The following is a 24637-nucleotide window of genomic DNA, read 5'->3' on the forward strand; positions in this document are numbered from 1 at the left end:
ACGCCTCCCCTGTCATCGCCAGTTCGCAAAACTAGGAGGGGGGTCTTCCATCGCTCTTCGGGTATTCAATGGATCTGAGGATGACTAAAAACGTCGAAGCTGGACGATGGCGCCGCTACCCATGCATGTCACCGATCGGACGGTTTTCGAAAGATAAGTAGCGTCATCCCATCGAGGCAAGGGTGCCTTCGTTAGACCCCCTCTTCCCCTCCCCCAGCCTTTGCCAGACCTCCCTTTTCTTTTAGCTTTTGGGGCCCCCCTCCCGCCCAAGGAGTCGAAGGCGCATCCCGGTCGGCACGTCGATAGAGGAGGACGGAGGGAAAGGGGAGGGGTGAAGAGCTCTTGCTGCTCGCCGAGGTAGCGAAGGAAACGATGGATTGGGGGTGCAAGCGAGCAGCAAAAAAAAAACACCGAATGCACAGAAATCGGCTCAGATAAACAAAAACACGCAAACAGAAGCGATCGAACGGAGAAGGCGCAAAATGAAATCAGCAACAAAGGGGAAAAAGGAACGCACTCCGTACACAAAGGCGAATAGAAGTTGAGAATGGACGCATGCATACAGATATATATATATATGTATATATATCGAGAGAGAAATGTGTGGTGTGCTTTACAGGTCGAAAAGCAGACGGGCGAACAAAAAAAAAAGACCGAACGGCACACACACAGAGGGAGAAAAGATTGAGTGTCTGGGGGGAAGCTATTCGTGACTGTTACAATGGGTGGGGAGGAGAGAGGAGGGAGAGGGAGCGAGTATCAGAAAGCTTGCTGTCGCTCACTTATAGTGCAACCGTAAAAAAGGGGGGCTGGAGACGGAGAAGCTCTCGAGTCAGGCATCATAATGAGGAGAACCGAGAGACGCGCATGGAGAGCAGATACCCCCTCAGCTCACATTGCGCTTGCTGGCCATCTCTCCAGTACCGCTGTAGTGCCCAACAGAAGAGTTTCCGTCTCGGAGGCGATGAGCTCGTGGCGCATTCGCTTTTCGCCTGGCAAATAGGTGCGTAGCTGCACGTTCTCCAAAGGCACACACGTACACAAACACCTCAAAGCGTGCACGCATACCCAGACACGCAGGCCGGGCAACACAAGCCGTACGATGTTGTCCCCCACTAGAAAAAGACGCTGCCGCATTTACGCACGGAACAAGAAAAAAGCGATGGGAGAAGCCTCTTGAAAGGAGCGCATAAAACTTGCTTCGCAAAGGAAAGGGAAAAGATATGCAGCCAAGCTGAAATAGAAAAGTGAGAGGGGGGAAAGGTTACCCTTCATGCCATAAAGGAGGTGCCCACAAGCGCTGTGTTGTCGATCACCCGGTAGCATCACAGCAGAAACTGAAAAGCTGACATGAAGGGGCAACAGTAAAGAGGCAAAGTAGAGAGACGAGAGAGAGGAGGAAAGAGACTCACCCGCTTTGCCAGATCAAAGAGGTGCATACACAAGGGCAGGACGCGCAAATGACTGTGCATGTGTGTGCGCAGCCACCGATACCCAGGCGCGTGCCTTCGAAGAGGGGGAGAAAAAAAAAAGAATCGTTCATGGGTAGCAAACCAAAGGCACGAATCTGTTCGGCACGAAGAGGGAGGCAAAGAGAGGGCAAAGAGGGGCGAGGACGTGCGAAAGAGTCAACAATGCGGAGGCGGAGTAAGAGAAGGAGGAGGGTAAACAAAACAGCGGATCGATTCATCGGCGACGTCGAGACGTTTACTATGCGTGCCTGCCATGAGGAGTCGTGTACGAGCGCCGAGGCGTGCGTGCGGGCGATTCGCTTCGTAGACCACCAACAAAAAAAACAGTGTGTATTATCCAAAACATCAAAGAGAACGGCGGAGGAAAAAGGAAAGCAGAACGCGGCACAGAGCGTCGCATGTGAACAAAATAAAAGAAAAATGTAAGAAGCCGATCCACCGCAAGTGAAAGTGCGCAACAGAGACGCTTAAAACGGAGGAAGGTGCACTGATGCGGGTGCGACGGTTGCGAGCATACACTGCATGAAGCAGCACAGAGAGAGAGAGAAACACGCGCGCATGCACTTAAATATATATATACGAAACGGAAGAAAATGCTCAAAGGTTTTTTTATCGTCCGTGAAACAAATGGGAGAGGCGAAGAGGGGAGACGTGGAAGCACCGTGAGAGGCAACCATCCCCCACCTACCTAAAAGAAAATGGGAGAGCGAAGGAGAGGCTCCAAAGGATAAATTTTCAACACACCAGCGAAAAAAAAAAGTATTCATCGACGCTCATATCGACAAGGAGATCCAGCGGCTATCGCGAAACACCCATGCTTTTGTGGTGCCCCACAATTCAGAAGATGCTGGGCAGGGAAGCAACACAGATGAGGCAGCGGCAGGGCGCCACGGTTGAGCCTGCACGGTGCTTGGAGCGTGATGCGCTTGTGGCGTGCCAGTGGGCGATGTAGCTCCCCCAGGAACGTACATCACGGGCAGTGCCGAAGGGGTGGATGCTGAAGGGGTACGGCCCTGCGGGGCGAGGTGGAGGCGGCCCTCCCTGTCCATGAAGACGAAGCCCAAGACCGGAGCGTCTGACAATGTGTTGGCAGCACTGCCGTTGCTGTTCCAAAGTAAGGGCGCTGTCATTGCCTGCTGCGCCGGAGGCATGGTAGACGCCTGGAACGGCGGCATGGCGGAAGCCGTGTTTGCCATGTAGGCGGACGAGCCGCTGGACAGCGTAAATGGGCGCCGCACTCCACATGGCATTCCACTGGATGGCGGAGAGGCTGGTACCGCGCACCCAGTGCCTGGTGCCACCGGCGTCGGGTACGGAGGCGGGCTCATCGCGGTTTTCGACTGCTTTGTTGACTTTGTGGTGAACGCCCACTCAGACCGCCCGCTGGGGACGCTGCCTGCCACCACTGCCTTCGCCGGAGTGAGGGAGTGGCCGACGGGAGCAGTGGCCCAGAGAGAGGGTTCCTCAGGCACCTTTTTTACAGGTGAAGGCGACGATGGTAGCGCCCCTGTCCAGCCCGGTATCCTGCGAGGGTCCTCGATGCTGTGACGCACCCCATTTACAAAGAAGCACGGTGCAGTAGCATCGCTGCTGTTTTGCCTTGACACCGCACAGCCACCGCTGCCGCTCTTAGCGGTGAAAGTAGTGCTACGCAACGAGTAGAAGGGTGTGGTGCTCCTGCCCGACGCAGTCTGGTCGCCAGGGGAGTCGTGCTCATCCTCGCTCGAGTACCCGTCCTCTGGCAAGGCAAACGGGCTGTCGCCAGAGGAGGAGGCGCGGTGAGCATCCAGCTTCACTGATGGGGTCATGTCCTTTCCGCTCGCGTTGCTGTGCTGGGGCCCGATCGTGGGGGTGGGGCAGGATTCGAGGGTCGCGCGGACCTCATCCTCAGTGGAGTCCGCCTCGCTCGCCAGATGGAAGTTGCTGAGAAGCTGCTGCCATGAGAAGGCGTTGTAGTTGTGGTGCTCCTTGTCTCCCACAGCGTCAACAATGGAAGCCTGCCACATCGGCATGGTGCTCTTGGCGGCAGTGCGCTGTTTCGTTTTCCTCACAACCACAGGGCGCACCATGAGGAGGGAGGGAGGGGGAGAATGCACGGAGGCAGTGAGCGACCCCACAGCGCCCCGTAAAGCGAAACGAATGTTTTATAAGTGGCGCAATAGTAGAAGCGAACAGAAAGAAAAAAGAAGACAGCGAAAGAGCGTTCCGACTCACACCTTTCTCTCTCCCCCTCTCTCTCACCTTTGATGGAGCACAGATATCAACGCTGAACCAGGCAGAAACGGAGGAAGAGAAAGGAGGAGCAGAAAACGGGAAAACAAAGGGAGGGAGAGCCGAAAGAGGGTGCAAAGCGCTCGAGAGAAGACGAAGGGCAGAAGACAACAGAATTTGCTGCAGGCGAGCGAGACTGCCGAGCACCCCTCCTGCGGCGCAATCCTTCTCCGCGCAGCGTACTCTGACGTACGCGTATGTGCAGGCAATACGCTAGTGCTCGAGCGCCCTTGAAAGGACCGAAACGGAGAGCGCAGTAGGGAGAGAGGTTCACGTATGGAAGCCACCGTCGATGAGCCCTTTGAATAAAGCGCAACAAAGCACAAATGTGTGCAACTATTTTCCGTCCCCTTCGGCGGCGTGAGGAGGTTGAATGGAAACAGCGAGAGAGAAATAGGGGGGAGGGGTAGAGGAGGGGCGTGAGTGGCACACTGAGGTCACAGATGAGTCGACACATTCGCCTCGACCGGCCCCACTTCTGGGCTGTGGTCACAGTCACGCCGCTTACACAGAGGCCACACCGCCAGGCAGAGAGTGCGTCTTGCATGCACAAGCGTCGGCACGCGTACTCGTTGGGTTTGTTTGCTGGCTGGCGTGCGAGCCCGCCTGCCTCGCTCGTTGGGCACACCGAGCGACTGGGACAGGCCGCGCTTGCTCCGGGGACACAGACAGCCGAGATAGCGGGAGAGAAGACAGCGTCCGGCCACTCGGACCGCCTCGCAAAGATAGCACAAAATAAAAGCAGCACAGGCAGGCGGACTGAAGACTTCACACCCGCTCGAGAACGAAACGGTAAATTCGGCCATTCACCTCCCGCCCCGATCCCGCTGCGCCGTTACTTCACGGCAAAGGTGCACAGCCGTCGCGGGCACAGAGAGCAGAGGATCTGCCCCTTTTCTCGCCTCGCCTCCAAGGGACTGGCGTCCTCCCCACATGCTGGCGTGGGGGGTAGGGGGGTGCACAGGAAACACGTCAAAGAGGGGCGAGGGCGGGAGCGGCATTGGGGCTTCAGCATTCAGTGCCCAAGGTTCGCCTTCGCCATCGCATAAAGCCATGAACAAGGCGGAAGAAATAGCAGTCGGTGACGTAGCATAACATCGGCCCGACAAAAAAAAGGAATGCAGATAAAAAGACAAGTGAAGAAGGGAGAGAAAAGGGGGAAGTCGAAGTAAACACACCGACACACACTCCTCGGGGGAGAGAGGCAAAGTGAGTATGCGGCGCGGCGCCTTCGCGGAGATAGAAAAGCGGGAGGCGCTCAGCGCTTTGGTGAGCGAGCATAGAGGCCTCCCCCACACACACTCGCGCCAACGAAAAGTCAAGCGAATCGTAGCGGATGCCAGGGATGGTGAGGGTGATGAAAGGTCGGAGGGAGTTCCAGGACATGATCACTGTGATAGCCGGCGTCTGCGTTCGCCGTCTATGTGACGATTGTCCCGTCTTACGTTGATATTTGTGCGTGTGTCGAATCACGTGAAATGAAGTGGGAGAGAGAGAAAGAGAAAGCGTGAAGTAAAAGAAAAAAGGGAAGGAGAGAGCGGAGACAGCACAGGCAATGCGCTTGGAAAGAAAGAAGCCGCACCTCGGGCCGTCTGCAAATTCTCATAAGCTGACCCGATAAGCGCTCCTTTTTGTTGCTGTTTGCTTCCATCCGTAGAGGATAGCGGCGAGTCGGTGTGATGCACCACAACGCGCATCGCCTACGTGAGCGACAAGCAGTGTGCTGCATGCGTGTCCCGTTTCCTTTCTTTTTTCTCTCTGGGTGTGCGTGTGCGTGCCTCTTAGGAGGACAGTTCGCCTCACGACATTGCAGCCGCAAGCCAGAGAACAGATCGCCTGTCCCCCCTCCACGACACTCGGCATGTCACGACGATGGACAGGAAGAAAAAGGCGACTGGGGATCACTCAGGTGGCTTCAGTTGCCTCTTCCGCTCGCGCCACCACTCTTCCTCCCGCTGGGCCTCGCGTCTGCGCAACATATCAATGGCATCCTGCCCAAGGGTAGAGTGATCAGGTACAGAAAAGAGGCTGTACTCGTTCAATGTCGGTGGCGCTGGTCGGCCCGCTCCAGTGCGGTGCTGCTTCTTCCAGTGACTAAGGTTGTACTCTAGATCCGTCTGGAGGCGCGGCATCACGTGTTCCTTCCAGCGCTGCTGCACCTCCTCCGTGCTGGACTCCGGAATGTCCGTGTAGCGGCGCACACGGTCGGCAATCGTGTCCTCCTCTGCTTTCATCTGCGCCCCGTACTGTTGAATGTAGTAATCCCACTCCTTCTCCGTCAGCTTTCGGTTCCACTGCGCCGGTGGCTTGTGGCGGGTGCGAGTGCCCTCGTAGTTCCACAGATACGGGTTCCAGACGCCCTGCACACTCCTGCGCTGCATGTGTAGGTGGGAAGCAGAAAAGGAGTGATTGTAGTCGTTGCCTTCGTTCACCAGACGGTGAAAGCGAACGTTAATACCCATCGAGCTGAGAAAGCGAATGGAGTACGCCTTCTCGCTTCCATCGCGGTAGACGCCGGTGATGCTGCTCTCAGGCCACTGGCGAGGCCGAATGTCGATTTTCACCTGTGGGTACTGCCGGTGGAACTCGGGCAGGTAAGTGGCCATGAACTGCCGCATTGCCGGGTTCCCCTTGTTGGGGCTATACGACACGATGATCTTCTGCAAGCAAAGCTCACCGTTGCGGCTCATCCTTGCAACACTGTGGGGCGAAGATCCTATACAAATGCGTCGGATTACGCACAGGAGGCGCGGGTAATGAAGAGATAAAGGGGCAAAACGAGTGGCGAAGAATAGAGAAGGCAGTTGAGGCATGCGGCCAGTGAGAACATCGACGCTTGTGATGAGGCCTACGCACCCGAAAGGCGGAGCTGAAGGAAAACGCAGCGACCTCACGAGCAGGGTGAAGAGAAGGGGGAGCATGCAGCGCAGGGCATGTCCACGAGAGTGACGCCCTACACAGTAGCTAAGCATACGCCGCTGAGGTGCCGCTTTCCCTGCTGCGGCCATGTGTGAGTTAGGGATTACACGCGTGCAAGAGAGAGCGGAGACGATGGTGCACCGAGTACGGAATACACCCACATGCATCATACCCCGGCATTGCTGTAGGCAGCAGTAGGGCTGTGACACAGCTACACCCACATGCTCGCAAGCCCCTCACCCCATACGGCTCCATTGACCCCCAGGTGCAAGGTTGCTGCATGTCGTGGGGCAGCACAAGCCGACGCTTATCCCTTGCGTAGTGGCCGAGCTTGGAGCGTCCAAGGCAGGCGAGCCTGGACCGCCTGAATACCGAGCCGCCCACCGCTTGCACGGCTGTTCAGCGGCCCTTTCTCACCCGACACCCCGTCCGTGGTGCGCTCCTCCATGCTTCGATTGTACAAAGCCAGATGCCGTTGGACATCGCGCAGGAAGCCCTTCGCCGGAAAGTTCAGTTCCACCCGTGCTCCCTGGCTGGGGTGGGTATCAGAGCTGCCGCCGACGTCGAGTAGCTGGTCCACGGTACGCTGTACGAGTCGACGGTGCTGCGACACAGCCTTGCTGGAGTGACACAGTCGCGTGTATGCTTTGTGTGTTCGAGGAAAAGCCGACGTCAGCATACCCCCTTCTTCGATGAGAAACTGAAGCGTGCAGAAGAGCGGCCATGTGCTTAGTGGCTCCTTCTCATCCGCCTGATGTGCTTCGCTGAGGCTCTCATCAGTGATAGCGGCTTCTAGTCTCTCCATCAACTCCATCACGCGCGCGTGAGTCTGGCGCATCGTCTCCAAGTCACCCGCATTCAGGGACACCAAGAGAGCATCAATGGCGGATGTCACATGGTTGCTCACCGTCGATGCCTCAAGGTACTCAAGTAGCGGTGTAAACACTCCAGGCTGCGTTGCAGAGCCTGCCCCTAGGTCGTGCCCAGAACGAGGCGGGGGGCCCACCACGTGAAGCAAGTCCTCTGCCCTATGCAACACCACACTAGATTCTGTGGAGGCACCGGCAGGACAGCTCGCCTCGTCATGGGCGAGTGGAACCTGAATACGTATCTCTCCGGCACATTCGGAGAGGAGAGGGGCGGAGAATCGACCTCGCAAGGTGGTGTGTGGATCAAGTAGAAGCGTGTGCCGCTGCCCAAGAGCGCGGAGCAGCAGAAGTCCGTGGTGCACGGAGGGGTGCCATAGCAAAGCAGCGGGACATCTAACGGCGAACATGAGAGCGGTGGGAGAGAAACAGCCGTTTTGGGCAAGCAAACCTCATCAAGCCAATGTACCCACCAAGACACAGCCACGGTGGCGTGGTGGGAGGTGAGTCCGGAGCCTATATGCGCGGGCAACACACCATCAGAGACACACAGAGGAAGGAGAGAGGCAGAACAAAGATGCATCGATTAGCCGCAGCCCGAGTCAAGTAGCGCGTGAGGCACACAGGCGCGTCGTGAGCGACCACCTGTACCCCCACCTAGGACCTGCGTCGCTGCGCTGCTATAAGGATCAAACACAGCTGCCAAGACCCACATAACGTTTTATGCTGACGTATATATTGACCGTCCCCCCTCTCTTGCACTACCCCCGAGCGCCGCTGGGCAATGAAGTGACGGGCAGCACACTTGATGCGAGCGTCATTCCGCACCTATGCTGCACTGCCGTTCACTTGATCATCGTCTTGATCGCAGCGGTACTACCGTTGGGAGGCAGGAACGGAGCAAATTTGTCAGTTGGCGGTTTCCCAGCGCGCATGAGGAGGTAATGAGCGCAGTGACGGAGGTAATGGGGAGGGGCCACCGCATCTGCAGGCATGGTCCACCTAGCGAGCCGCTGGAGGGGGAGAGGGAGCAGCCGTGCACAGGCGCACGTGAATGCCCAGGGGAGCTCCACCGGCCCTCCGGTGTGGCAGTCCCCCTCACGAGGCTGTCGCCGCCAGAGGCACCGTCTCAAACCCTCCCCTTCGCAAGTGCAGCACCATCACCATATGCCCGCCTTCGGCCGTAGCTGCCCGTCACACACAGCGCGTGCGAGGTGGCCGGCTTAACACACCGATTCTCACGTGCCCGGCGAGGCGCGTCTCCTCATCGCTGCAGTGGACGGCAACCGAATTCCCCGCCGGCCTCCCTCGTGGGGCGGAACGAAACGACGCCCCGTCTTGGCAACAGGGCGCCCACTACAAGGTCCGCACCGAGCAGTCCATAGCGGGGGAGGGTCACAACCGCGCAGCCCCCCTACACCCGCCCATTCGGGCCCCCAGCCAGCGCGCCGCCAACACACAGGCTCGCCTGCAGCCCTCACTCGGTTGTGGCGGCATGCAAGCGTGTGTCGGAAGGCGGCGTACCGTCGACGGGGCAGCTGGGCCATCCGCTGCGTCATCGCAGCAGTCCCACTACACAGCAACTTGCTCCCCCCCAAAGGCACCAGGTGCGTGGGGGCGTCATGGAGGGAAGTGCTTCGTGCTGCGTGCACCTGGGCTCCCCGCTCGGCCGAGTGGCCACAAGGCCTCGCACCGTCGGGAGCTCCTCCAGCAGCGCCAGAGTTCGGCGAACGCCGTCGCGGCTATCTGCGTCAGCGATGCCTGCACCGCTGTGCACTCTGCAGCGCCCTCGGCGGCTTCGGGTCGAGGCGCGTGACGAGCAGCGCGGGCGACGCCTCAACCAGCGGAAGGTTCCACGCCTCCGCCGACTCGTGGAAGCGGCGCATGACGGAGTCGCGCTGCCCCAGCGTCGACGGCTCCCACATCCGGTGAGCCGTCGCGTCCGTCCGCTCCGCCAGCATGACTGGGTGCTCTGGTCGACCCGGCCTGAAGGGAGAGGGGGCGCGAGCGGTTGAGCGGGGACCGCGGGCCTCCACTCGCGCTTAGCACCGACTCAAGCGAAAAGTGTGCGGCGTCATGTTCTCTGCGAGGGAGCGGAGGGTGCGCGGCAAACCGCTGAGCCGGCGGTGCAGCTTCTTTTCTCGGGGGAGGGGGAGGAGGGCCGACGCTGAGCGTGTGGGTTTTCGCACAGCCGATTCGCTGCGCTTCGATTCGAGCTCGAGTTCCCCGAGCGCGAACGCCGCTCGGCCGTACCGGGACGTCGGCTGGTACTCTTCGGCAGCCGCCGTGCCCTGAAGCGTGCCCCGTCCTGGGTGATCGTGCCTCTCAGCCGCGACAAGGGCTTGTGGCCCGCCGGTATCCGCTGTAGCGGATGACTCAGGCCTCTCAGGTGTGGACCGTCCCAAGTACCCGCATGGGAAAGCGGCGTGCAGGGTAGCGTCGCCTGCTCGTGCCCCACCCGCGTACTGTGGAGCAGTGGTGCCACTGTCGCCGCAAGGCGCACGATCCGCGCCATCGCTCTGCTCGTTGCGCAGTCGTAGACAGCACCAGGCGCACCACCGCCTGCCAGCCGAAGCCTTTCGGAGGCTCACGTGGCGCCGGGCCGCTGTGCGCGTGTGGCTGCACATCAGCCATCCCAGCGCGTAGCAGCTCTTGCTGTCCATTCGGCTCGCACCTCGAGCCTGATCGCCTGCCGGTGCACCCGCCTACGCAGGCCGAAAGCGTCGTGGTGCGAGGTGGCGGCCTCAAGGCGGGGTGCTGCCTGTGGCGTCTGGAGATACGTAGTGAGGCAGCGACGCTGCAGCCACCGCTCATCGGCTGTGTGCTGCTACGCCTGCCCTTCACGGGGAGCGAGAGCTGTGGCCATGGTGCCGTATATGTGGAGCACGCGCGTGGCCAGGGCACGTCGGCCAGCGACGTGTGCGTCGCGCCGCCAAGAGGGTGCGGAGAGGGAGGCGGATATGTACTGAGGCAGAGAGATAGAGAAAGGGTGAGAGTTGAAGGCGAGCAGCAGGGCGTCGAAGGTTCCATTGATCGGGGGGAGGGGAGGGGAGGCCACGGCCGTTCTTCGTTGGGTCTCATCTTTTCTCTCTGTTACTTCAGTGAAGAAAGTTCACCGCAGGACTGCGCTCCCCCACCACGTTTGCTGTCTTTTTTTCCTTTTTCGACCCTTTCACAGATTCCTTTGAGAGAGCACGAAGACAAACAAAAATTCATAATGGAGTGCGAAACGGAGGAATGAAACACACAAAAAAGGGAATCTTACAGAAACGAATTCTCCAGGGCGTAAACAGACATGAAATGAGAAGCATTTTTGTTTTTCTGCGAACGAAAAGTGTCGTTTCACAAGATATCCTAAGCACTCTAGAAGACAAAACCTGCAAAGTATACGCGGTTGGCGCATTCACAGGCCCCGCTCCTATGCACTAACCTATGGACCGCCGCTACATCGCCGTGAGAGGGTGACTCAGATATCCTCCACTGTCATCGTCAGCATCGGTGGATTGATGTGGAAGTACGGCCGGATAAACTTGCCATCGCCAGCCCACACGTCGTGGCCGTGCAACACGGCGTAGTCGCGGGCGTTCTCACGCTTGAAGTGCTCCGGCCAGTCCATCATATATATGTGGTAAAAGGACGAGTAGAAGATAGAAATGTAGGTCAGGTACACGAAGGAAAAAAAGCCAGCCCAGTTCATCATGGAGCGCAGCTTGGTGAGGCGGTAGGGATCTCGCAGACCGAGCTGGTACAGGGCGCGCCAGTACCACTCGAACATCTGCTTGTGGGAAGCGCCAAGCATGTGCAGCGGTATTTCGTCCCAGGCAGCCTTGAAGCGGTCGCTAGAGTGCATGTCACCTCCCAGGAGAGGACGGCTGGGACGCATCATGAGAGCGCGGTGCGAGGCCGTGAAGCTCACGGCGGGGATCGTGCGGCGAAGCATGGCCTTCCAGTGCGTATGTGTTGCGTTCCCAGAACGAGAAACAAAAAAATGTCAGATACCTAGGGAATTCACCGATGGGAAAAGAGGAGCACCAGCGTCACGAAGCTCTTTGAGCCCCCGAGAGTGTTGGTAATAAAGGTCAAGCATGGACACGGTCGGTAGCGAAGAGAGAAGAGAGGGTAGGCAGAGGGTGCGCAGGGGAGGGAGTTTAGCATCGTGGAAGCATCAGACCATCATCACTTGCCCTGCCGACCGCTTTCGCGTGAAAGGAAATCCTCGGCTTTGCGTGCGGAGCCTTTCTCGACCGTGACGGGGGAGAAGAAAAAAAGACCCGAATGGCCAAGAGGCAGCTCGAACTGAGATGGAGAAGCAGCGCGTGTTTCCCTTTGCTTTCCTGTTCGCTTTCAACGCGCGGTAAGGCATGTGGCAGACGCCCTCAGGGGACGGGGACTTGACACGGCACATTACACCACACCGAACACCCCAGCTCTTCCCACTAACAGGGGAAGCAACAGCTCAGCCCTCGAATAAACCAGCAGAAAAAGGCGCAGCGACAGCGCAGATGGGGACGAGAGAGAAGAGCGCCACACACACACCACCCAATCACCAGAGCCGGTACCACGGCTTACCCTCCGCCTCCCTGGGTTTCCACTGCTTATTCTTTACGAGACACCGCATGAGCGCCTGACGCTCCGTATTGCAGGTGGCCGTCCGTCCTCCTAGTTTCATCTCCGTGGGGCAAGCGTAGGAACAACGCAGCAGCTCCTGGTTCAGTGGAAAGCACGGGTGCCCTTTTGCCATGCTCGCATTGGCAGGCCGAACTGTCTCCTGGTCATATTCACGTGTCCCCTGCTCAGACCACCCGGACAGAATCTCCAAGTTGTGGTTCTCATCGTGGGCATAGATCATGTTGCGTACAATGTGGCCACCGCTAATGCGCGACGGGTTCGCTGGTGCCTCGGGGTCAGAACTCATGGTGCAGGTATGGTGCCCCTGTACGTGGACGGCGAGCGTTGATAGAGGTGTAGTCACACAATGCCTGCAGCCGATGAGCTCGCACCTCTAGAGGGAGGCAAGGCTACTTTTCAAGAGGGAGGAACACGAAGAGAGAGGACGGGGAAAGAAGAGATTGAATGGTGCTGCCGCGCGAAGGCGCCACGGAGGAGCAGTCCAAGAAGCTGCTACACATGAACCTACCAAAAGGCTGAGCCGGAGAGGGCATGAGTTCACTGAAGGTTGCAGCAGAAAAAGAGTCTGTCTCCCCACGGAAGCGGCAGGGGAGAGCACGCGCAGGACATGCAGCAGGCTGATCAAGAAGAATAAGCGCGCATGGGGCAACGAGAATAAAAACCACCGCAAACAATCCTATGCGCGACGCGCAACAACGGGTACAGCAGGGCGCAAATCTGTGCAGCTCAGACAAAAGGACACTGACGAGCAGCAACAAAAAGACGCGTTCAAACATGATCGACAGTTTCACGTTGCAAACGGGAAGCGCGTCTGCCAACGCTGATTGTAAATCCCCAGCCCTGTGATCGCCCTCGATATGCCTCGCCGTTCCCGCTCCAAGATACGAGTCTTAGTTGGTAGACCCTGCGAACGACGCTCGTTGTTCATGCCTTTGGCATCCTCACGCGCGAGCGGCATGCCTGTTCGAGGATTGATGTTCACCGGCATGTACTTGTAGTACTGGTACGGCTGCTGCCTTCCCCAGGTCCAGGTCGGCTCCAGCCAAATCTCACGCTGGTTGTGCTCTTTGGGCTGTGCTGGGCAGCGCACGACGAGGGTGTCCTGAACCCAATGAAAGCGGCAGCACTCACAGTGCAGCTTCAGTTTGTTGCGTGGCACCAGCCCAGGGTGCTTGTCCGTCGATCCCTGCAGCTTTTTCATCCGATGCGTCGCCCGCCCGTCCAGGTTGTTTGGCGGGAACAGCATCTGCTTGTTTTGGGGGCCGCACGTGTGCCCTAGCGGGAAGAAGTTGAGCACACGTGCCGTTGCACGCAGCGCCCGCCGCACACATGGCGAACACCGCAGCATTGGCTACTGATTAGTCGGCAGACGCCCCGTACTCGGAAACGCCGCACGCACTCAGCACAGCACGAGCTGCTGCAATGTATACGTATCTGTATGTCTATATATATATATATATATATTGCATGCGTGTGTGTGTGTGTGCGGAAGCACCAGTGAAGAGGTGAGAGCCCAGTAATGAGATTTTAGAGAACATTTCGGAGAAGACCCCTTTTTTTTCACCCACCTTCACTCAGCAAGAGAACGAAAGCAGGCACGCGCCCAGGGCCTCGGTCGGCCTATTGCCGCTCTAGACAGGATGCGGCAAAGTTGAAGAGCATTTTGAACATCCACAAAGATACGCAGAATGCTGGAGGAGAAACGCTGTGTGACAATACCGCATGATCCCTCACGCCGCTACAGCGGGAGTTGAGATGACCCCTGTAGCTGAATCTTCTGATTTGCGGGTTGTGTCGGTCGACACATCAGCACAAGACTCACAGCGGTTCACCGTGTTCATCGCCTTTCCCACTAGAAAGCAAACGGGAGCAAGCGAGCAACAAGAGCACTGAGTGCCTTTCCGCCGAAAAAGAAAAGAGGCTTGAAGGAGCCCGGGAAAGAGGGGGTGGGGTGTGAGAGAACAAGAAAGCGATAGAAAAGCAGGAGGGAAGGCAGTCTGGGACACATGCGTTCGATCCAAACTGCTGCAGTCATCTTGTATAGCATCACATCCCTTCTTCTGTCAACCTACCATCACTGTGAGCCGATAGGTGTCCATTAACAGGTTTCTTACCGACACACTCTCATCAGTGAAGCGAAAAAAAAAAGAATACAGCAAGGAGAGGAGGGCCTAATCCCCACGCACACGCACACACGCCACCAGGAGTGCGAAGACGGAGAAGAAAGAGTAAAAAGAGCTATCGCACCATACGTTTCTTTGTTTTCCTCTCTCCGCTCTTTAGTTTGGAAGCGGTGGATGTGTACGCCATGTGCGACACTTAGCCAATCGCCCAACAGAATAGGCTAAGCTGCACAAAGAGGGATTCACATTGACGCGAGAAATTCGTTACCCCAGCGTGTATATTCGCTTTGGCAAAGCCCAAGTCCGACTCAACTCCACCCAGCCTGTCACAGGCACATTGCGTGGTGCGCAGCAGCCGTAGAGACACGCGTTGCAGCGATGCCGAATCAGTGATCTGAACGCGGCCCCTTCCCCAAACCCCTATCCGCCCCTTCTTAGCAGGTCGCCTCACGGTCACTTCCGTGCGGTCAGGAGTCACTGTGACGCGCCTCTCTCGTTGGCGCGGGCTGCCGACAGCAGTACCCAGCAGAGGCTGGCTGAGATACGTGCGAGTCCCGCCGAAACTTTGCCCATCATGCAGATGGTTCCGAGGTGCTCACCGTCGCAGCTCCCTCCGACTCAACGCCATAAAGACCGGAGCGCCGGTGCCCGCAGCAATGCAGCGCCCTCACTTCTCCTATGCTGCGGGTACCTGACCCCCTCACCACCAACGGTCGCGCGCCATTCGCCAGGGGGGGTAGATGTTGCTGAGTTTCCTTGAGAAGGGCACTGGGCCCTGATACCGCGCTGAGGTATCCCCGTCACCGGGGTAATAGAAAGATAACCACCCAGCCGAAAAATAGTACCAAGCACCGGTTGTCGGCCTAATGCGTGCATGACGGCGACGTACCAGCGCTCCTCTCGCTACTACGTCAGCAGGGTCACATCCTTTGCTATGCGCTGCACTGCATCATTCATCACGCGACAAAGGGGAAGGTGACGTTCAACATAGGAAACGTCATCATAAGGAACCTCAGTAAACTTGACGTTGAGCTTCAGCAGCCTGTGGCACTTGGCAAGAGCCTGAATGCCGCCTTGTATCTTTGTGTACGAGAGATTAAGCTTGATAAGGTGGCGGGCTCTCTCGAGACCGACAAGGCCCTCCGAGGTCACCGGGCAAGATTGGGCGTGCAGCTCCTCAAGTTGGGAGCACTGCCCAAGCTGGCCAAGCCGAGTAATCGCAGTGAACGACATCAAAACCACCTTGAGGGACTGCGCCTGCTCGATCCCTTGAAACCCATCATCGTCAACGGCCGTGCTAGAAATGTTCAAGACCTCCAACCTCTTGCAGGCTGAAAGGCTTCTGATGGACGACACCGGTGTCTCGGCAATGTCGAGGCGGCGAAGCTGCTGAAGCGCCCCTATCCCATCGAGAGAGCGCAGTGAAGACTTGTACAAGATTAGTGCCTGTATTTTCGTACAACTCAGGAGAGGGCTGATGTCGGTTACCGCGGTCTCGGCAAGATCGACCTCTTGCAGTGACTTCGCCTCGTGCAGCCCAGCAATGCCCTCCGAAGTCACCTTGGACGACCACATATTGAGCTGCCGCAGCTCCTTGCACAAGCCCAGATCGTTGACACCGAAGACGTCGCAGTGCGTCAAAGTCACATCCGTCAGCGCTGAGCCTTTCGTCACGCCGAAGAAGGGGCTTTCTCCGTTCACGCGGCTGAAGTTCACCTCGAGCTGTTGGAGCGACGCGCTTTTCAGAATCAGCTCCAGCGAGGACACGTCCGTTTGCGATAGCAGGAGAACGCGCAGCTTCGGAAGGCGCTCGAGACCGACAATTCCGGCCTGATCGACCAGCGAGCCTTGCAAATCAAGCCTCCACAGATTACAGCAGCGCTGCAACTCCGTGACGTTGGTGACACGGGTGTGTGCCAGAGACAAATCTTGCAACGTTTGAAGTCGCCCGAATCCTTCCAGACCGGCAGAGTCCACCAAGGTGCTCTGCAGCGACAGCGTCCTTAGGGAGTGGGCATCTGCCAGAAAGGAGACATCACGAACGTTGTTGTTGCTCAGGATCAAGTGCTCCAGCGTCCGCAGACGTGACAGGCCAGTGATGCCCTCGCTTGTAACACAAGTCGCCGCGAGATTCAAGTAGACGAGGCTCTGGCTTTGCCCCAAGTAGTTGACGTCGCTCACCAGCGTGGAGGACAAATCCAACCGGGTCAAGTAGGGCAGCGTTTGCAGCCCGTCTAGCCCGTCTGAGTCAACCGGTGAGTGTGAGAGCTGGATGAACCGCAGCCCTTTGCCAGCCCCGAGGGCCTGGACGTTGGTGACGTGCGTCCTTACAAGGAACAGCTCCTCTACGCATGGCATCTGGCCGAGGTGCGGTATATCTGAGTCCTTGACATCGCAACCGCTCAAGTGCAAAGCGCGCAACAAACAGCACCGGGAAATCCCTGCGCAGTCCAAGTCGACCTTGCACCTTGTCATGTCCAGTCTTCTCAGCTGCTGCAAAGCGGCCAGGTCGGAAAGTCGGGCCCGATTCGATGGCGGCGTTGGCTGCCCGTTTCCTTGTCCCTCTTCATTTTCAACCGCCACAACAGAGTGAGGGTGCACTGTCACGTCGTGCAGTAGCAAGCCCTCGATTCGGGGTGCGAGAGCGAAAATCTGAAGCTGCGGCAAGGCTATTGCGGTCATCTCCACCACCCGCAGCGTAGCGGCGCTGCTGCGCAGCAGCGACAAAAGATCGTTCAAGGGCACCGCAGATGCCTTGATTCTGAGCTCCTCGACCCCGTGCGCGACGGCCAAGTACGACAGCCACTCCAATGGTGTGGGGCAGAGAGCTGAACCGTTGATTTCCACGCACTCGATGCATCCGAAGGAAAGCAGCTCCCCTAGAGAGCACCTCAGTCGTGGCACATCGATGCTACTGGCGGTCTCGTTCTTCGCCGCCGCAGATGCGTGGCGGTTCCCCCAGCAGCACACCGACAAAGGGCACGCCATATACTTGGAGAACTTGGGTGGCAAGCGCAGCCCAGCCGTTCCCGACGCAGAGGTGGCTTCGACTACACAGGCGGTGCTCGATGCGGGTCGAGAGGCGCCAGAGCACCTCAGTAGCCACCAGCGGCACAGTCGCATGCCATGGGCATCACTGATGTCGCATCGCAGCCGTGGTCGCTTGCCTCGTCGCGAGGAGGAAGGAGCTTCATCCTTGAACCGGTTGAGCGAAAGATACAACCCTTGTGAGGACTTCTCCATCGACCTGCGCGCTCGAGGTGAAGAGCTGATCCAGGCCCCGATTTGCTCGGGAAGATACTCAGAAATGAGTGTCAGTGCATCTACAGAGACATAAACCATCGGTAACATAAATGTCTTCGACCCTACGAGGTGACGTCGACAGAAAAGGCAAGAAAGGGGAAGCACAGAAAAAACGGGGAAAGGGCAAAGTCTATAGAACAAATAGGGTGCTTCTCTGTAAGGCAGGGGAAAGCAAGAGGGACATGAGGCACTGTTTGAGCCGAAAAAAGTCTTTCGGCCACTGGGTGCATTCCGTCAGCGCAGCAGCTGTCTTCCTGGTTCATTATTCTGTGGTGTCGTTAGAGGGGCTTACGCGGTTACTTCGCCTCACTGCTCTGCCCTCCGAAACAGAGAAACATGCTCCTGCTCACATTCGTGTACCTCACCGGCGATGACGAGCGAGTGCAGAGGCGTGCCGAAGTCAACACCGAGGAGCTCCTTCATTGTACCTGCTACGACTTGCTGAGATGCGGACCCCACTCGCGCGACACCCACCGCAAACGTCGAGCCATCTGCAGCAACAGCGCCACCCTGCTTGTAGCCCTCCACCTCTAGAATCTGTTCAACGGCCTGCCTGACGGTCATGTAGCGCGGGGGCTCGTAGATCTTTCGCCCGCGTGCAAGGTTCTCGTCAGAGATCTCCTTTACCTTGATGTCGAGGAGCGCCAAAGTGTGAAGGCCAGCAGCCCTGTTGCTTCGTAGGCGCTCATACCAGGAGTCTGGACGCCACGTCTCCGTCCAGAAACACAGAGAGATGACTTGGCCAAACCGGTAGAGCTGCAGGCCACAGCAACCGACAGCGTTAATGATGGAAGCATTGTGAACGACTCTGCTCTGGATCCCTTGCTCGTTGCAGCGCACAATCAGGTCCGAATGCGTTGTCGCACCAAAGACGTCGCCGACTACAAGGAGAACCACCTTCTTCACCTTCGCGTCGTCCAGGACGACCCCGCTCTCCACCATCTCTCTGTCCGCAAGCATAACTGGCTTGCCGTAGATGGCGGCCAGATCCTCTGCGCTGCTATTGATGAGGAAAGAGGTGTAGGATTCAAGGAAAACAACATCTGCCTCTTTGACTGCGTTCATGCCTTTCATGGTGATGTCCGAGGCATCGCCAAGGCCAAGCCCGACCAAGGTGAACATCTGTAATAAATGTGATGGCAGAGCTCCGCGAGTGCAAGCTTCTCTACTAGTGAAATGGGACAGTGAAAGGGCAGAAAGGGAAGTGGACCATGAGCAGAGAAGGCACACGGCCTCGAGCACGCGATAGAAGGGCAGGGAGCACCGCGCCCTCTCATGCGCACAATGTTACTTGGATCTTCACGTGATGGCCGTGGTAAAGGTCCGCCGCTTAGGCGCTCGGCGCGGTTTGCCAATGCAGCGCTAAATTCGAAATCAAATGGATGGCACTCACCAATACTTGCTGTCTGAGAGGAACGGCGCCAGCGCGAACATTAGCCCATGCTCATAGGCTGCGGCACGATCAAGGTGGCCCGCCGTCAGAACGCCCATCGCACCAAGGCCTGAGCGCACATCCTCGTCGCCAGTCAGATTGTCTATCACCTCCGCCAGCTCCTTGCCTTCGTTGAGAATGGGCCTCATGATCGTTTCGCTCATCTCAAAACGCGCAGAGGACCCGATTCCGCACTTGCCTGTCGTCTGCTCAAGGATGACCATCCATCCGCATTCGAACCAACGACCAGCGATGTGTTCAATGCCGCCCTCCAGCCCGACACCGTAATCAGCGTCAGGAGCAGCATTCAGAGCTGCCTTGGCTCTGTTGAGAGCGCCTCTCTGGGTTTCCTCCGCCGACATTGGCTGAGCGCTCACTCCCGAGCTGACCTCGCAAAGGCGCACTTCATGAGTCTCATCGGGAAAACATTTGTTGACAACCGTGACAACACTCTTTGCTTTGGCACGATTTGTTGTTCCGACTGCCCAGACAACCATGCTCTCGATCTGATCGGGTGGCTTTCGGGTGCGCATCGCCGTGTAGTGACAAAGCAACGTATTAGAGAAGCAGTAGGTGAAAAGTTGTTCAAGGAACTAAAGCGATAGTCCCATGCAGTATCTTTCTTACCTGCAGAAGGGAAGCTCAGCTTCTCCGCAGGAAGAGGATCTTTAGACTTCGCCCACTTCGGCGTTGCTGATTTGCTTTCAGAGAGAACAGGGAGAGGTTGGCAACCCTTGCAGACCCTCAGACGCTCCAGCAGGGGACGTCACAAAGAAGGAGAACGCTCATCTACGTGCCTTCATAACACCAAAAGAAAGAGGGCGTAAGGCGCAAAGCCGTCAATCGTAACCGGCGCTCCATAAATGTACTCCAGAACAGCAACGCCACCGAGACCCCCAGCCGCGCAAATGCTCACAAGGCCGTGGCGCTTGCCGGACCTTCGCAGCTCGTTGGCAAGCGAGGTCACAATGCGGCCACCAGTTGCAGCAAACGGGTGACCAAGTGCGAGAGACCCGCCATTCACGTTCAGCTTCGACCGGTCAATGTCTTCCGTGAGAAAAGGCTTGGTGCCGCCAGCGTATCGGTTGAAGAACTCCTGCGACTGTAGGCACTTGATCGTCGCGAGCACCTGAGCTGCGAAGGCCTCATGAATCTCGTAGAGATCGATGTCTTTCGGCGTCAGGCCCGCCTTTTTCAGCGCCGGGCCCCAGCCCAGAACAGGCGCGAGAAGAAGCTGCGGATAAGGGTCTATTCCGGAGAAGTACCAGCTTTTGACAGAGACATCCGTTGCGTATCCCAGCTTCTTCGCCTTCTCCTCAGACATGACGAGCATCGCACTACCTCCATCTGTCAAAGCGCTTGACGTGGCGGCCGTAATGGACCCTTTGTCCTTTCGGAAAACGGGCTTGAGACTTGGCATCTTGGCCTTCATCTTGTCAGTGTCGCGCTGCAGAAGGTCGTCGCACTTCACCTCAATGCTCTTAGTTGCATCAACCACCACCGGGACAATTTCGTCTTTGAAGTAGCCCGCCTTCTCAGCACGGGAGGCATTGGCATGTGACGCCAATGCCAGAGCTTCCTGGTCCTCGCGCGAGATGGTGTTGAGCTCCGCAATGACATCCCCGTGCCACCCCATAGTTTTTCCAGTGCTCCGCTCCGTCAGCGCGACTCCCCTTGGAAACCACTTGGACGGATTGTAGCCCGCCTCCTTGAAGAAGCCAATGATACCCTTCCTTTGGGCCATCATCAGCCCGTGAGTCACCGGGCGTGGTAGTGGGAGCTCTGCGTTGCTCACACTGTCACTGCCACCAGCAATGACGACATCGGCGTGCCCACCCTCAATCAGCATGCAAGCCTGCGAAAGTGCACTCAGTCCGCTGGCGCATGCCATGCTAGTGAGGTTGCTGGTGGGCATCGCGTGAAACTGGCAGTCGGCCACACTGTCTTGCACACATTTGTCAGTGCAACCTTTCTGAGCCGCATTCTTCTACACAACGTAAGCAATATTGTTCGGGTAAACTCGTGATCTCTTGAAATCCCTGTGAGTCTCGATGTACGCCAGGTTCACTGTGGCTACATCCATCAACGCTCCTTGAAGCTATAGAAGATCTTTTTCTGCAGGCGTGAAAACTGCCCAGTGAAGAGGAGCGCGGACGGCCGAACACATTTGTGTCAGCCTAGCAGTATATACTTGAAGGCAAGAAGCAAAACGAAAATAACGTTTGAAAAGGCTATCGTCCGCATTGCGTTTGACGGCTGCAGTTTCTCGAGAGTCCCCGCTGAAAATTCGACCCAACTGCTTTTCCGTTGTTCTCACTAACCAGTCCTGCAGTCCCCGGCGCTCACGAGAGAGTACATAACAAACAATTCAAGCACAAAAAAATGGTCGGGAAAAAAGTAAATATTTTGCGCTTCTCTATCGTCGTAGTCGAAGTCTCCACGTCTGCAGCTATCTCCTCACAGCTCACTTCCTCGGCGTGTGCTCCAGAACAGCAACGCCACCGAGACCCCCAGCCGCGCAAATGCTCACAAGGCCGTGGCGCTTGCCGGACCTTCGCAGCTCGTTGGCAAGCGAGGTCACAATGCGGCCACCAGTTGCAGCAAACGGGTGACCAAGTGCGAGAGACCCGCCATTCACGTTCAGCTTCGACCGGTCAATGTCTTCCGTGAGAAAAGGCTTGGTGCCGCCAGCGTATCGGTTGAAGAACTCCTGCGACTGTAGGCACTTGATCGTCGCGAGCACCTGAGCTGCGAAGGCCTCATGAATCTCGTAGAGATCGATGTCTTTCGGCGTCAGGCCCGCCTTTTTCAGCGCCGGGCCCCAGCCCAGAACAGGCGCGAGAAGAAGCTGCGGATAAGGGTCTATTCCGGAGAAGTACCAGCTTTTGACAGAGACATCCGTTGCGTATCCCAGCTTCTTCGCCTTCTCCTCAGACATGACGAGCATCGCACTACCTCCATCTGTCAAAGCGCTTGACGTGGCGGCCGTAATGGACCCTTTGTCCTTTCGGAAAACGGGCTTGAGACTTGGCATCTTGGCCTTCATCTTGCCAGTGTCGCGCTGCAGAAGGTCGTCGCACTTCACCTCAATGCTCTTAGTTGCATCAACCACCACCGGGACAATTTCGTCTTTGAAGTAGCCCGCCTTCTCAGCACGGGAGGCATTGGCATGTGACGCCAATGCCAGAGCTTCCTGGTCCTCGCGCGAGATGGTGTTGAGCTCCGCAATGACATCCCCGTGCCACCCCATAGTTTTTCCAGTGCTCCGCTCCGTCAGCGCGACTCCCCTTGGAAACCACTTGGACGGATTGTAGCCCGCCTCCTTGAAGAAGCCAATGATACCCTTCCTTTGGGCCATCATCAGCCCGTGAGTCACCGGGCGTGGTAGTGGGAGCTCTGCGTTGCTCACACTGTCACTGCCACCAGCAATGACGACATCGGCGTGCCCACCCTCAATCAGCATGCAAGCCTGCGAAAGTGCACTCAGTCCGCTGGCGCATGCCATGCTAGTGAGGCTGGCGGTGATCTTTTTCGGCAAATTTAGCTCAATGACTATCTCGCGAGCACAGTTGTGAGCGCTTCCTTGTAGCACAACATTGCCCCAAACAATATGATCAACCGCAGCAGGATCCAGCGATGTCTTGTTGAGGAGACCCGCAACGGCGGCGCTCGCCAATTGCACGGTGTCCGCCTTCATCAGGGCACCGAAGGACTTAACAAAAGGCGTCCTCACTCCGGTGACGAAGACCGCCCGCTGGCGGAAAATACAGGGAGTCGAGCGCATAACTGAGAGATGATGCAGTGTAGCGTAGAGTCAGCTGGAGAAGAAGTCAAAAAGTAAGAGGAGGGAGCAGGTGATGAGTGTCTAATTAGAAGGCTTTGCACACCACTGTCAGAGCAGGATAAAGCAGAGGGAGCGGAACAATCTGGCGAACCATGTAGAAGAGCTGTGGACAGCTTTTATGCGGCGTGCGGCGCTCCCCTGATGCCAAATCTTTCACCAAGCACCACTAGACCTGGATTGAGCAGCACAGCATACTCCGCGGCTCCGGCACGTAACTGAGAGGGGCTAGTCAAAACCTGAGCAACAGCTCTCAATAAAAAGGAATTCACAGAACTCAAACGGTGAAGAGTGCGAGCTCCCGACACCCTGCAAGACCCGTTCATCGAGAGAGCGGAGCAGCTCCCTTTAGGGTATCTAAATGGTTTCAAAAGGGACGGCGATACCCCAGCACTGCTGCAATCCGTGAGACGGTGAGACCCCAACGAGTATCATTCAGAATTTCCGGCTCCCCTCTTTCACAGACCCACGTGCACACACAAATATACTGCCGGTTATGAGAGCTACAATGACCGGCACACCATCGGGCACGTAGTATTTCTCGACCGCATTGGCAACAATGCAAGCATCAAAGGGGTCGAACCGTCGTTCTCACAAGGTAGATGTTAGTTCGCTAGCGCAGGTGCGAATAAGTCCCGTCAAGCTTATACGGCAAGCCTATCCAGCTAGCGCCCATGCATCGCTTGTGACAGCTTACCATCTTCGAGAGATGAGGGCCTTACCGTCGTGTTTCAGTCAGTCGGAAAAGAAACCACCAGCTGCCTCCTGGATAAGCAGCCCCTCCAGCGCAACAGCGAAGCAAGAGCGCCCGACCACGCGTCGGATGCGAGAGATTGCATCGGCGCAGTGCACCATCCCTACATGAATAAGAGGTCACCTAGGACTCGCCTAGAAGCAAGGTCCTTCAAAGAACCATCACCACACACCCGGGCTTCGTCCAGTTGGAAGGACTTGCAATCCCACTTTTATCCCCAGCTGCCCCCATGCCCCAAAGATGCCAACCTTGACCTGCTTCCTGTGAGTGGGGGAGGAAGCAGGCACCTTGCTCGCCTCCTGGAAATGGCACGGGAGCTACGCACACCTAGCGGAGAAAAGGATCCAAGCAACACAGTTAGAGGGCATGCGCCTCTTAGACCATGCGCTGAGAAATACATCGGCCACCACAAGCGTATCCCATTTCTCCCTGGGGCGCGCGACTGTGTAGAGGATTCAATCTAAAGTGTATCTACTACCCTCAATGCCCTCAAATACCGGAGCGACGTCCAAAGAATCACATTCACTATTATGCGCGCCCCGGCGTGTCCCCTCATGGATCACCGCGCCGGTGGCACTCACCAAGTCACGGGCAATGCCCGCGAATGCGACGTGCCTGTGAACAGGCGTAAAAAAACACCTTTGCAGAATAGCCCTTTCCCAAGCAAGGCCACCCAACGTCCCCCCCACACACACACACGCACACACTTTACCAGCTGAGAGAAAAGCCTCAAGGCAGCAAGAGGGATTTGGGGTCGCCCCAACGGACAATCACGGGCGTCTTCGAAAAGGCCCGACCCCAAACACCCCCTCGCTTCAGGAAAAGGCGAGTGTCAAAGACACCGTTCAGGATCACTTTTCCTTGCCTTTTACTTTCACCCATCGCCCCACCACCGCTTTTTGAACACCATAGGAAGCAGCCCCCACCCCGCGGCAAAGCCGCGCCGGTTCTCCCAGACGTGCCCCCGAGGGCACCCCGACGGCGAATGCATAGGCCGTCCGCAAGAGCCCCAAAGGGATAGGTTCCC

At 57.3% G+C, this 24637-nt stretch overlaps 12 protein-coding genes across 12 annotated transcripts; all 12 read right to left on the bottom strand.

The window, feature by feature from the left end:
• Positions 1 to 2245: 2245 nt before the first annotated feature.
• Positions 2246 to 3484, bottom strand: LSCM1_01460 (uncharacterized protein; the record flags this gene model as incomplete). The annotated part of the gene is made up of 1 exon (XM_067319071.1): positions 2246 to 3484. One exon carries the CDS (start codon positions 3482 to 3484, stop codon positions 2246 to 2248), a length of 1239 nt encoding a protein of 412 aa, XP_067176350.1.
• A 2160-nt stretch (positions 3485 to 5644) lies between these two features.
• Positions 5645 to 6433, bottom strand: LSCM1_01461 (uncharacterized protein; the record flags this gene model as incomplete). Its single annotated transcript, XM_067319072.1, has 1 exon — positions 5645 to 6433. The coding sequence occupies one exon, from the start codon at positions 6431 to 6433 to the stop codon at positions 5645 to 5647; it is 789 nt and encodes a 262-aa protein (XP_067176351.1).
• A 536-nt stretch (positions 6434 to 6969) lies between these two features.
• LSCM1_01462 (uncharacterized protein) lies at positions 6970 to 7938 on the bottom strand (the record flags this gene model as incomplete). Its single annotated transcript, XM_067319073.1, has 1 exon — positions 6970 to 7938. The coding sequence occupies one exon, from the start codon at positions 7936 to 7938 to the stop codon at positions 6970 to 6972; it is 969 nt and encodes a 322-aa protein (XP_067176352.1).
• Positions 7939 to 9279: 1341 nt separating this feature from the next.
• On the bottom strand, positions 9280 to 9489 carry LSCM1_01463 (uncharacterized protein; the record flags this gene model as incomplete). Its single annotated transcript, XM_067319074.1, has 1 exon — positions 9280 to 9489. The coding sequence occupies one exon, from the start codon at positions 9487 to 9489 to the stop codon at positions 9280 to 9282; it is 210 nt and encodes a 69-aa protein (XP_067176353.1).
• Positions 9490 to 10994: 1505 nt separating this feature from the next.
• Positions 10995 to 11468, bottom strand: LSCM1_01464 (uncharacterized protein; the record flags this gene model as incomplete). The annotated part of the gene is made up of 1 exon (XM_067319075.1): positions 10995 to 11468. One exon carries the CDS (start codon positions 11466 to 11468, stop codon positions 10995 to 10997), a length of 474 nt encoding a protein of 157 aa, XP_067176354.1.
• Positions 11469 to 12071: 603 nt separating this feature from the next.
• Positions 12072 to 12443, bottom strand: LSCM1_01465 (uncharacterized protein; the record flags this gene model as incomplete). Its single annotated transcript, XM_067319076.1, has 1 exon — positions 12072 to 12443. One exon carries the CDS (start codon positions 12441 to 12443, stop codon positions 12072 to 12074), a length of 372 nt encoding a protein of 123 aa, XP_067176355.1.
• A 501-nt stretch (positions 12444 to 12944) lies between these two features.
• On the bottom strand, positions 12945 to 13505 carry LSCM1_01466 (uncharacterized protein; the record flags this gene model as incomplete). Its single annotated transcript, XM_067319077.1, has 1 exon — positions 12945 to 13505. The coding sequence occupies one exon, from the start codon at positions 13503 to 13505 to the stop codon at positions 12945 to 12947; it is 561 nt and encodes a 186-aa protein (XP_067176356.1).
• Positions 13506 to 15186: 1681 nt separating this feature from the next.
• On the bottom strand, positions 15187 to 17631 carry LSCM1_01467 (uncharacterized protein; the record flags this gene model as incomplete). Its single annotated transcript, XM_067319078.1, has 1 exon — positions 15187 to 17631. The coding sequence occupies one exon, from the start codon at positions 17629 to 17631 to the stop codon at positions 15187 to 15189; it is 2445 nt and encodes an 814-aa protein (XP_067176357.1).
• Positions 17632 to 17889: 258 nt separating this feature from the next.
• Positions 17890 to 18705, bottom strand: LSCM1_01468 (uncharacterized protein; the record flags this gene model as incomplete). The annotated part of the gene is made up of 1 exon (XM_067319079.1): positions 17890 to 18705. One exon carries the CDS (start codon positions 18703 to 18705, stop codon positions 17890 to 17892), a length of 816 nt encoding a protein of 271 aa, XP_067176358.1.
• Positions 18706 to 18972: 267 nt separating this feature from the next.
• LSCM1_01469 (uncharacterized protein) lies at positions 18973 to 19512 on the bottom strand (the record flags this gene model as incomplete). Its single annotated transcript, XM_067319080.1, has 1 exon — positions 18973 to 19512. The coding sequence occupies one exon, from the start codon at positions 19510 to 19512 to the stop codon at positions 18973 to 18975; it is 540 nt and encodes a 179-aa protein (XP_067176359.1).
• A 302-nt stretch (positions 19513 to 19814) lies between these two features.
• On the bottom strand, positions 19815 to 20930 carry LSCM1_01470 (uncharacterized protein; the record flags this gene model as incomplete). Its single annotated transcript, XM_067319081.1, has 1 exon — positions 19815 to 20930. The coding sequence occupies one exon, from the start codon at positions 20928 to 20930 to the stop codon at positions 19815 to 19817; it is 1116 nt and encodes a 371-aa protein (XP_067176360.1).
• A 549-nt stretch (positions 20931 to 21479) lies between these two features.
• On the bottom strand, positions 21480 to 22799 carry LSCM1_01471 (uncharacterized protein; the record flags this gene model as incomplete). The annotated part of the gene is made up of 1 exon (XM_067319082.1): positions 21480 to 22799. The coding sequence occupies one exon, from the start codon at positions 22797 to 22799 to the stop codon at positions 21480 to 21482; it is 1320 nt and encodes a 439-aa protein (XP_067176361.1).
• Positions 22800 to 24637: the final 1838 nt, after the last annotated feature.

The sequence above is a fragment of the Leishmania martiniquensis genome, chromosome 31, assembly GCF_017916325.1.
Source record: "Leishmania martiniquensis isolate LSCM1 chromosome 31, whole genome shotgun sequence".
NCBI lineage: Eukaryota > Euglenozoa > Kinetoplastea > Trypanosomatida > Trypanosomatidae > Leishmania > Leishmania martiniquensis.